Source organism: Galleria mellonella, unplaced genomic scaffold (assembly GCF_026898425.1).
Source record: "Galleria mellonella isolate WM207_F2 unplaced genomic scaffold, CSIRO_AGI_GalMel_v1 utg40, whole genome shotgun sequence".
Taxonomy (NCBI): Eukaryota; Metazoa; Arthropoda; class Insecta; order Lepidoptera; family Pyralidae; genus Galleria; species Galleria mellonella.
The window spans coordinates 1,818,858-1,831,966 of NW_026442094.1; the positions used below are offsets into that span (position 1 = coordinate 1,818,858).

The window sequence follows — 13,109 nt, forward strand, 5'->3', positions numbered from 1 at the left end:
AGTTCTATCTTGTTGCTATATTCAAAATTGTTCTTTTCAACTTCGACGTTTCGATCGAGGTGCATAGAACACGCGAACATAGGCATAAATTTGCCAAGTTCGCTTGCTACAACAGGTAATTTTATAGTTTTACTATATATGTTCTAAATTTTATAGTATTTTATATGTTTAACGTTACCTTTCCTTTTTCAATAGTATTTACAGTGCTATCATATGGTAACAATATAGGTTATGTCTGTGCCACATATGAAATGAAAGGTGGCTCTGTTTTCACTTAATTTAAACCAAATTGTGAATTTGAAAAGCTGACTTTGATCCACAGCTATGTCTCGAAATAAACAACATGAAGAGACAGACAAACTTACGCGTATTGCCATCGTAAACGCGGATCGTTGTAAACCGAAGAGATGCAGGCAAGAATGCAAGAAAAGTTGCCCAGTGGTCCGTATGGGAAAGCTTTGTATCGAAGTCACTCCCAATGATAAGATCGCCACTATTTCCGAAGAGTTGTGCATTGGGTGTGGTATTTGTGTCAAGGTTAGTGTTAATGTTTATTTACAATTTTAATGAAATAGTTGTTTAGTGAAAGGCTATGTCTTTATTATACTTTTTATATATTACAGTATTTGACTAGTTTTTATCTAGTAAAATTAAATATTACCATTAAATCTAATATAGCAAGTTCAAATTATATTTTTTTCATATTATTTACTGTTATATAATTATAAAATTATTTATAGTATATATACTTTATGCATATATGATTTAAAACAAACTAGTTTCATGCTGCTTTCATATCAGTATCTATAATATTATTTTTTATTAATTTTATTTTCCAGTATATACTAAATGAGTTATTCATATTGTTTACAGAAATGTCCATTTGATGCCATCACTATTATTAATATACCCTCGAACTTGGAAAAGCATACCACTCATCGCTACTCCAAAAACTCATTTAAACTTCATCGACTTCCAATTCCACGCCCCGGTGAAGTGCTAGGATTGGTCGGGCAAAACGGTATCGGCAAATCAACAGCCCTGAAGATCCTTGCTGGAAAACAGAAACCTAATCTGGGCCGCTATGCTGTAAGATGTAAATTGTTTCCTTCTATTTGTTGAGTGTTACTTAATAATTAAAACATAATATTTATTTGTTTCTTAAGCTTGCCAATTGTGTTAATTTCCTATTAAGTTAAGTAATGTTGGGTGTAAAATCCAATTCCAAGGCAATTTCAAGCCCACAACCCTTTATCCCTTGCTATTCCTAAAGAGTAGATACATCCATAATATTTTTAATAAAACCAATTCACAATTTTAATTAATGTATATACTATAAATTTCTATATGTATTATTAAAAAGACTTCAATTTAGTCTCTGAGCTATTCAAACTTTTCTTTCATTTAATTTTGTCTCCATTTATTTAACAAAACTTTTTTATTTACAAAATCAGGATCCCCCAGACTGGCAAGAAATTCTATCTCACTTCCGAGGTTCTGAACTACAAAATTATTTTACTAAGATTTTGGAAGATGATTTAAAAGCGCTCATTAAACCACAGTATGTGGATCAAATCCCTAAGGCTGTGAAAGGAACAGTTGGACAACTTCTAGATAAAAAGGATGAAATGAAAAACCAGCCTGAAATATGTCAAATGCTTGGTAAGTTATTATTAATTACTAAAAATATTAAGAGACACATTAATAATCAACTTTACAATTATAGAAGATATTTATTTATTTAAAGGAACACCAACAGTATATTGCATTATAACACATAACAATAAATATAATATATGCCTATTAAAGGTATTCACACCATTTAATACTACATTACATTTAAATTATAATACTTAATTGTCATAACTTAATTGCAACTTTCTTATTTACATTCATCTTTTTTTTTTCTTTGCCAGACCTATCTCACATCCGGGACCGTGAGATTGCTGCATTATCTGGTGGGGAACTGCAACGATTTGCATGTGCTATGGTCTGTATCCAGAATGCAGACATCTTTATGTTTGATGAGCCATCATCCTACTTAGATGTCAAGCAGCGTCTTAATGCTGCTCGGACAATACGCTCCTTGATACACCCTGACAAGTGAGATTTATATTTTTAGTAATCATTATATAGTATAACTAAATTATTTAATATAAGAAAACAATAATTTGTGTTTACTTTCTATATATTTAAAACAAATTTTCACTTATATTTATATTAATTATATATTTAAGAGCATCTACTAACATGCAAATTTTTCTGAGACATTTCCTATGAGGCTGACATAGTCACTCAGGTGTTACTAAAGCCTCAATAAAAATTTGGTTTAAATTTTTTTTCTGCCAATAAAAATCCTTACATTTGTAATACTATAATTACTAATATAAGTAGAATTCTACTGTCTTTTAAATAATATTCACATTTTAGAGCTGACAATAATCAATTATGAATATTATTCAGGTTCATCATAGTTGTAGAACACGACTTGTCAGTGCTGGACTATTTGTCTGACTTCATTTGCTGCCTGTATGGTGTACCTGGTGCTTATGGGGTTGTGACGATGCCTTTCTCTGTGAGAGAAGGTAAGATATACGTGTTATTGACAAATAAATTATTGAATATGTACACATACATTTCAAACTGTTGAATCAAGCACAAAAATCATTTGTGTTTTCTTGAGAAACACTTTTGAAATATCTTATGGGGCTAGAAAATAAGTGTAATGAAAAAAAAATCTGATTAACTATTTAAATTTAAATTAAATCAAGATTTTCATTATTTTTAGGTATCAATATATTCCTTGATGGTTTTGTACCTACTGAAAACATGAGATTTAGGACAGAATCTCTAGTTTTCAAAGTTGCAGAATCTGCTACTGAAGAAGAGGTAAATATAATTTGAGGAATAATTACTAAATATAACAATTTTTCAAAAAGCTGCTTATATGTCTCTTTTTACAAATATTTATTGAATGAAGCCATTTCTTATCTAGTGGACTATTAGCTTATTTAACCTTTCTATTATATAAGAAAAAACTTTAATTAAAGAATATACAGATATAACTTTTCATCAACAGATAAAAAGAATGAATCATTATGAATATCCTGAAATGACCAAGAAAATGGGTGACTTCAGTCTTCGGGTGATGCCTGGTGAATTCTCAGATTCTGAGATTTTGGTTCTACTTGGTGAAAATGGCACTGGTAAAACTACATTCATCAGAATGTTAGCAGGAAATTTGGAACCTGATGAAGGTATTATTTATTCTTATGTAATTTTGATTTTGAAAATATTGTTTATTAAATATAGTTATAAAATGTGGTATATTAATTGATAAATGCTTACAACACAGCACACGTAATAGAACATAACGACTTTATGGTAATTATTTTTTATTTACATTTATTCCTAAATAAATACCTGAATACCATATTAAGTAAATTATGTAAAATGAATATAACATAGTTATTGGTAAGGGCAATTTTTATGATTTGTTATATTTCTTATTGTTTTATATTAATTGTAAATAAATACCACATTTTTGTAAAATCTTTTCCAATCATATCGTTTGATGTTGTTTCACGATTTCGGAACTATTCTATCACTGACACTACCGTTTCCCACTCATACTGTGTCTAGTAACTATATTCGAATGAAGAAAAACAATTTTATACTTGGCAACATTAATGTAATGTCATCGGCGCTGTCATGATGGGCTGACAAACTGTCACCATAAAAAAATTATTGGTTTGGTTTCGTGATCTTTGTGAAAGTTGACAAATGGTTCCATTTTTTTTGCCGAAATAAACAGTTTTTATTACAATTATTGCATAAAAATCAATATTTATTTTGATACCTATGTCGAAAATTGAATTTTACGTAAATAAACTATTATGTGGAGATATCTAACGATGTAGAGGATATTTGGAATTGAGGTTATATCGTTATTTTCTCATAAATCTATATTTTGATGAATTCATCCCGTATTTAACACGATTGGGATGGCTAAGACTGAATTATTCGATCTATTTTTTCATCCTGTATTTCAAAAGTGTTTGAAACATGCCGAATCAACTTTATCCATTGAAGGTATGATTTTACTTAAATCGTGTACCTATACTTATAAATATATATTGCACCTGCTTCACAAAACAAAGCAATTGATATCATTTATTTTTAAATATTGTATTAATATCCCCAAATTCAAATATGCAAATAGAAACATTACATTTTAATATTTTCAAAATCAATATTTGTTTACTTTTTTCTATAACATTTATCTTATATATATCATATATATATATATATATAATATGTTTTATTAAATTGTAATCTTTTCCCTTTATTCAGTAAGGATTTTTTTTTTTATTGTTTTAATATATATCTAGTCTTTTTCAATATAACATAATTACAAAGTAACCAAATTTTTCAAATTTATCACAAAAATATTTCTTAAATAAAATCAATGACAAATTAAAACATTTATTATTATTTTTTATATTTTTTAAAGCTAGTACAAGTTCTCAGTGAATTAACACCATCAATGTTTTGTGAACAGGTTCAGGTCAGTTGCCACAACTGCACATTAGTTATAAGCCACAGAAGATATCACCCAAATCACAGGGTCTAGTCAGAAGCTTGCTGCATGACAAAATTAGAGATGCATATGTGCACCCGCAGGTTGGTAAATTTTCTTTATATAAAATTTGACAATTGTTCTATAAATTTTTTTTTAAACAGTTTTTCTGTTATATACCAAAGTGATGCAAATTTACTATATTTGAAGAGGAAGTGTTCAATGAGGTGGTCATAGCTAATTTGGAAAATGAATGAATAAAAACTCTTGTTTATTACCCTCAAAGAATTATACAAGTTATGGAATGAGTTCCCTGTTAACTTTTTTCCAAGAGACCAGGCTGTTGTCTCTTCTTCTGTGGGTCCTTCAAAAGGGGTGTAAAGAGGTTTCTTTAGGGTCGGCAATGTGTGCATAATGCCCCTGGTATTGCAGGCGTTCATAGGCTATGGTAACCACTTACCATCAAGTGGGCTGTATGCTTGTTTGCCACCTCAGTGATATAAAAAATACAGATATAAAAAAAACCAGTTCTATCAAAAGCAAGGGAAAAAAGCAACAATCAACAGCCTTGTTGCTAAATAGATATTTCTTGCAGGTAAATAAAGTAGAATGTCATAAAAGAAAAATTACACAAATTATAATTGGTGTATACAGATAGTTATCCAAATGTGTATATGTATTTATGGATATATAATTAAATATTGGAGCTGATTTTTAGGTACCATTTCTCTACATTTCTCTAAAATTAAAATCATATCTAAAAAAGTAACCATAGGAATCAAATTTCATTTTCAAATCAAATTTCAATTCAAATCAATTTTAAAAATAATATTAATTTATTAGTATTTATGATGTGTTTACTAAATAGTATCTAATGTTTCAGTTCATAACAGATGTAATGAAGCCAATGAAAATAGAAGAAATAATGGATCAGGAAGTCCAGAACCTATCTGGTGGTGAATTGCAAAGGGTAGCCTTGGTGCTATGCCTTGGCAAGCCGGCTGATGTGTATCTTGTTGATGAGCCATCTGCCTACTTAGATTCTGAGCAGCGTTTAGTTGCTGCAAAGGTTATTAAACGGTAGGTTTTAATTGCATAATAAAATTTTACAATCTAATAATTTGAATGAATCAAGATCAGGAGATTAGATAATTAGGGAGGGATTGAATTAAACAAAATTGATTATTTGGCACATTTTTTAAAGTTATTTTAAAATTTCTAATAAATTGTATTACTTACAAAACTAACAATATGGTGACTATTGTGTTTTAACACTATTTAAAATAATATTTTTTCTGGTTGCGCTATTTCTTTATATTGTTCATATTAAATTTATTTCTCTAAAGAAATTAACATTTTTATACAGACAATAAATGCTAAATTATAAAGTAAATTGTTCTCAGGTTCATATTGCACGCTAAACGTACGGGCTTCGTAGTCGAGCATGATTTTATAATGGCCACTTATTTGGCGGACCGTGTCATAGTCTTCGAGGGAACGCCATCAAGTCACGCGACAGCACACGCGCCGCAGTCGCTGCTGAACGGCATGAACAGATTCCTTGAGCTGCTCGGAATCACCTTCCGTAGAGATCCAAACAATTTCAGGCCTAGAATCAACAAACATTCTTCTGTAAAAGTGAGTAATTGCTTGATAAATTGTACTAAGAATCACAATATACTGTGAATTATTTTCAGAAAACTGCTTATAAATTATAATATAGTTATTTACATATCAATAGATTTATTATTTTTTTAATTGGAAACCATTATGGTTAAATTTACCAGAAATTACCACTGTGATTTCTAGGGCAAATCATGTGGAATTCAACTTGTCAGCACTACCTGTCACTAACAATATCCACTGTTCTTTTAATAGAACTTTTTTATTTAACTAGAATGGCAAACAAGCAGATGGCCTACCTGATAAAAAGTGATAACTGTTGCCTATAGACATGAACTATTTTATGGGAATAACAGAGTACATTGTTTCACCCATTATACCCCCCATGTTTCCATTCCTGAGGTGTTATATCTCTGTACCCTGTAAATACACTGCCATAAGGACTTAATAAAAATGTAATAAAATGAGTAATTAATATTTTTGACAAAACTTAACCAAGTCTGTGAAATTACAGTGGATACATATATACTGTATTATTTATTAAGCAAATTAATATACAGCCTTGTAATAATCACTTGCATATTCATTGCAATCATTGTCTTCAATACTTATGTTGCAAGTGAATAACCTCTTGATATTATTTTCTTAGTTATAAACAAGTGATAATTAATAACTTAATGAAACAGACAATAAATCAATTTATCATCAATGAGGTTATTTTAGAAAATATATATAAATGCTTAAAGAAATAAAACTAGTTATTTATTATTTTTGTTACATATGAATAAAATATTTTCATATACCTCAATTGTTATTCGAATTATAATAGGAAAATAAGTGATATAAGTAAATAATTTTACTTTTTGTATATTCTATAGATATTAAATTTTCCCCTATACTGCCAACAAACAGACTAAACTTTGGATTTTGTTTTTCTGTGAGAAAAATAAGACGCCGGTTATCATTGTCCTATTCTGTCTCATGCACAGATAATGAATTTGGTTTATGTATGTATTTGGACATTGTAGTGTAAAAATTGCCATAATGTACAAATTATTTTTATCAATATAAACAAGCATATAGCGCTTTTGACATAGGGGCTTATCGTTAATAACAAATTATTATGTAATACTTGTACATTCTAATTATATTGAACGAATGCATAGTAATTAAACTAACTGTATTTATTTTATATCCTTCATTATTTTATTTTTTTACAGGACATAGAGCAAAAACGGGCAGGTCAATATTTCTTCCTGGAAGATTAAAAAGAGAAAATATACCAATATCTATTTATATATGTGTATATGGAAGCTGTGTATCTGTCACAATGATGGTAGCCTGCCATCCAATGTATTTCCAATAATTGTATTGCTGTAATAAATCATTTTTTATAAAGCACTTTTTTTAATATTTTTAAAAACAAATATGTATAATTATTTTTGTCTATGTATACGGGGTGAAATCGAAATTATTAGCACTTAGCATCTAAATAAATAGTTTTTCAAAGGAATGAATTCATCAAAAATGTTCTGAATCAACCTCGAAATTTTTGACATTTTTTAGTTTAGGATTAACCAAATTTCTATCAGACAGAATATATAAAATATTCTTTAAGATAGTAAAGACCCAAATAGATCGTAAATTTTATTTTGATCACTATGTCTCAATTTCTAATTTACTCTCCGGTAAAGGGAAATACCGTTACAAAACACAATCTTGCATTTAACGGTAGACTCTCATTCTGTCATTTTAAATATGCTCTATGTAATGTGAATATTGTGCAAAAACGGGCCGGTCAATAGTGTTACATTACCAGTCACCAACCAGTTTGACAAATTCCAATGTTTATCAGAGAAACAAAAAAAAAAGAGTCAAACTGATGTAAATGCATATCCATCACGCTTCTCTTATTTTTTTTAATGGATGATAATGGTATGGTAACCCCGGCCGAGTCATCGGTATATATTGGCGGGGCATCAGTGAATGGTGAGGATGAAAAGCAGGTTCGTGTCGAATTCAAAGATAAATAAATAATGATAACTAACACCCCCATTACTAATAATCTCTTCCCCCTACGCCTCTCTTATTAGGGTAGGCAGAAACAATTGAACGCCAAGTGCTCCGATAAAGGAGTATGTATCACTATTTTGTGGATTCTCAATGTGTTTCATAATTTATATATTTATATATATAATGTAAAGTTAATTAGAGACGTTCATGACACTTTGGTTTTATTCAAATATCTATCATAGTTTCATAGAAAAATAATTTTAAAGTAAGGGGTTGCAATCTCCATATTCCATAAACCAATGAAATTAGGGGTTTGATAATTGGCCAAAAAATATTTCCAAAAACTAACCATATTAAAGGTACTAACGTCAACAAAGACCAGTACAGACTTAATATATAAACACGGCGAAACCCTTTAAAAAAATGTCTTCGTAAATAAAAATGTTTTGATATAAACAAGTCTGATTTGAACAAAATATTGATCCGAATATATGCATTTCTCTCCTAAATGGAATACGTACAAAGTAGATACTTTATATGCACTCTATAATTAACATTTACTGCTATTAGAGACTAAAATAATTATTATAGTATTCTAATCTGCAGCAGTGAACTATGTGTAACAGTCTAAAGATGGTACATCGTCTGATCCTTTTTTTCCAATACTCTCATCGTAAGCGAAAAAATAAGATGAAGAATCAGCAAGCACATGAATATTAAACATAAAATAACTCAGCTGCCTTTTATAATATACATCGTTTGTAGTTATATTCGGTACAGAAAGATTTTTTGAAAAATCCATTGCTATCGCTACTGTTGTAACATCTTGCCTAGCTGTCAAACGAGCTTTTCTTTTTTTATCATAAAAGACTTCAGCTCTCTTTTTGTGTGCTAAATTTTCTATTTCGAGTCTTCGAAGTTGAGACAAAATCTGTGATTTTTCTTGCCCATCAGGAAGAGGAGCAATCTTAATTTCAAGATGTTTTTTCTCAGCTTGAAATTCATCACAAGTCGAACATGTATCCACCCTGGGATAACAATTGAAAAAGTTGCGATATTTTAATGAAAAGAATAATCGATACGATATAGCTTTTTAATCTTTTTGGATATTTTTATATTTGATACCATGTAAGGATATAAAAGCTTTTCTACACACCGGTAACTCGTGTATCAGATCATAAATTTGTCCGCATTTTCTTCACCTACTCGTGGACGACGACGTTGTACATTAGATACGATTATAAGCCCGCTTAAATAATTATCTTGATCGTACCTGTTCGCAAAACTATTAAATTGTCTTAATATTATTGCTCTCTGCTCTTCATTTATCATTTTAAAACATTTAAAACGATTACACTTACAGTCATCACCAATTTCATGCCCTTGGAGTCGAAGTTTCTTTAAAACATCACTCATTCTTCCTGTCTGTTTTCTTTTTTTCGTATTTCTGATCATTTCGTTGTTCTCAATCATAATTTTAAGAAAGAAAGTATATAACTCCGTATAATATGACCTTGCAGAATGCCAGATGCACAAAGACTGACAAAACAATTGCCACTACAGCAAGATTATGCGATGGACATTTATCATTATGAATTGACGTTATTATTAAAAACATATTTATCTCGCAATACTGCTAAGTTCGTAAAGAAGATTTAATAAGTACATTGTCAAGTAATCGAATGGCATTACTCGTTAAGATTTAAATATTTTTGGACCTTCATCATTATTGCAGTGGACCCTTCATATGTAAACACGGCGAAATCCTTAAAAAAATGTCTAATCGTAAATAAAAATATTTTGATATCAACAAGTCTGATTTGAACAAAATATTGATCTGAAAATATGCATTTCTCGCCTAAATGGAATACATACAATGTAGATACTTTATATGCACTTTTTTAACACATTAACACTTTTACTGCTATCAGAGACTAAAATGATTACTATAGTATCTTCTGCCGTATTAGTCCCATATAAATTTTCACTGCTCTTTTTGTGTAACAATTTTTTATGAAAAGAATAATCGATACGGATACGATATAGTTTGACTGGATATTTTCCTATTAATGAGAAAATTTGTCCAGGCAACTTAAACCATTTCATAAGGCCAGCAAATGGTTTATGTGTTGCAATCAAATTGTGTGCTATTTTATATAGTATTTTATTATTCTCGATTCTGTTTATGACTGATAAAATGTACGCCGCCCGCCAGGGCTTATCCAACTATTATCTACGCCGGCTAATTATCTTAATACTTGTATGTAAAAATCCTATGTTACGGTATTAGTTCGCACTAATATGCAAACCAAACGAATTAACCGACTGGGTTAATCGTGACGAATTCCTAGTAGATGTGACCACGATGGTTTCCAGGAACCCCTTGTGGAGGGTCAACCTGATAAGATAATGAAAATAATGAGAATACTGAACTCCGTTACTCAATCTTCTTCCCATATAAATAGACATTAGCACATTTAGCAGTGTACTTTCTATATTTCATGTGTAAATAAAACCCCAAGATTAAGTTACCGATTTCTAACAAATTGGTATCAAAATATTAGTTACATTTATATCTAAATTGGTATTTATTTGTTGAAAAGATGTTTAAAAAATATTTTTATACGTATTTATATGTAACTGTATATGAGGTCAGATAACATAATTATAACGTTTGCAGTAATGAGTCATAAACTTGTTTATCAACTCGATGAGTTCACGCAATCATGAATAAGATCAATGGCGGCGAATCATTTGTAAAATCACCAGGATAGTGACGTTGTCTTGTCACTTCCACGATTTTCTATTGAAGTTCTTATTTTAGTGTCGTGATGTCATCATAGTATTGTAGTCATAAGTACGTAAATCTACAACCAATGTTTACACATCTTCACACCGAGACATTTGCGGATAGACAGAGATAATTCGGTACCCGTGGCGCAATTGTAAACGCCTTGCCGGATTGAAATCCGGGTTCGATCTTGTACTAATTTAGGAAACCAACTTTTTTAAATTCACTTGAGTTTGGGTATTTTGGATTCTGATTATAGATATTTGTACGGTATTCTAGTTTGGAGACCATTTAACTGGTGTGGTTAATACTATTCTGTGTATTACACACACACTCGTTTGCCTCCCTAACAATAAAAAATATATGTATTATAATAGCATTAAAAAAGCATACGACTCACCTGTTGGTATGTGACTAACGCCGTTCATGGGCACCATCACCATAGACAATGCAGGTGTATTGCCGGCATATTAAAAAGGAATATGCTCTTGAAGGTTATGATGTCGTATCATTCGGAAATACTGCTGCTGTAAGTTGATTCCAAAGCGTAATTATGCGTGGAAGAAAGTGCCTTGAAAAACGCACGGTAGTGGAGCGCCACTTGTCCAATTGTTTGGGATGGAACTTTAGTTTGTGGCAGGTTGTACGGTGGTGAAAATCAGCAGCAGGTATCAATCCGAACAATTTCTCAGAACACTCCCCATGATATATTCGATAAAAGATGCAACAACTTTATCGATTTTTATGCTTAACTCTTGCATTATGCTGCTTATATTTCTTCAGGAAAATAGCATTGAAAATTATGACTTACCTACCTACGTAAACAGTTTTTAAAATGAGCCATAAAGCACATTTATTAATTGCTTACTACTTGTATATATAGTTATTTCCGTTTGAACTGATTTGCTTCATCTGCTCAGCTAAGTGTTTTTGGTAATTAATTAACAAGCGTTCATTAGCCTTGTCCTAATACAAACTAGGTCTCTGCATGGTGACAGTTTGACGGTGTTATTGCTATAAAAAATAGAAATCGAACCTGATAAGTTTGGAATGCATCAACTCGCTTCGATGCTAAGTACCCTGTAGGGTAAATACATCCGATGGTTCTTGGGTAAAACAAAAACAATATGAATTCCCGAAATTCCCGCGCAATCGAGATAACCTAGGTAGGAAGATATTTAATAAAACGAACGATGCACTCGTTGTCTCGTTCGTGTAAGACACAAAACCGGTTCACAACATTCACTTCTTTTGCATGATAGTTTGCATCATACATACACCTACATAAATACTAGTTAAGACGTCATGTTTATAGGCAAGTATACGTATGCAAATTTTTACAGAATATTTTAGGCCATACTGAAACTGGAATACCTATTCAAGATGACGCGATGGACAATTCTACCCAAAGTTTCATTACTTATGTTTTGGGCATTATGTAGGTACATACCTAAGTAACTATAGCCATGTTAAAACTAGTCTATAATAAGGAAAAATGCAAATGTAAAAGAACATTCAATGTATAAGATTCTTCATCCTTGTTTACTTGTTAGGAGTACATCGGGTCGGGCCGCGCGGTCGGATTGACGGCGCGCCGGCGCGCGCAGCGCCATGACATCATCGTGCTTCGGGTTCATGTCGCGCATTACGTGGCACAGAGACTATCAACCTTTGGCAGTAGTTTTATAACACTGTTATGAATCATGATCATAGTCCAAAAATGTTATATGGGATAAGGTACAATCTATATAATTAGCTGACCTGACTATTGTCTTGCTAAAATATTTTCCTTTCATTACTTACAAAGCCCAATTTTTCTTATTGGGATAAAAATTACATAATGTTTAAGTTGGATTATTTCTCAATTATAAAATAAGATATACACCAACTTCAGTAATATATGCTAAGTAATCAATGATAATAATATTTTTTTATCATTGTAACTTAGTATCTGATTCCAAAAAAATGTACTCTGAACATGTATTCAATTTATACGGAAGTCTACTAAAATGTATCAATCGATATTTTAAATTACGTGCCTGATACATAATTTTTTAATTAACAAGTAAGAAAAAAAAACGCAACTTCTCAGAATAATGTTTA

At 30.7% G+C, this 13,109-nt stretch overlaps 1 protein-coding gene across 1 annotated transcript; it reads left to right on the forward strand.

Annotated features, from left to right (window-relative positions):
* LOC113520337 (protein Pixie) lies at nt 1-7,600 on the forward strand. The gene is made up of 12 exons (XM_026905649.3): nt 1-115; nt 323-537; nt 874-1,089; nt 1,455-1,662; nt 1,917-2,103; nt 2,464-2,585; nt 2,789-2,889; nt 3,080-3,257; nt 4,562-4,683; nt 5,463-5,659; nt 5,983-6,217; nt 7,423-7,600. The coding sequence occupies exons 2-12, from the start codon at nt 325-327 to the stop codon at nt 7,468-7,470; spliced, it is 1,827 nt and encodes a 608-aa protein (XP_026761450.1). The 5' UTR covers nt 1-115; nt 323-324; the 3' UTR covers nt 7,471-7,600.
* The last annotated feature ends 5,509 nt before the right edge of the window (nt 7,601-13,109 follow it).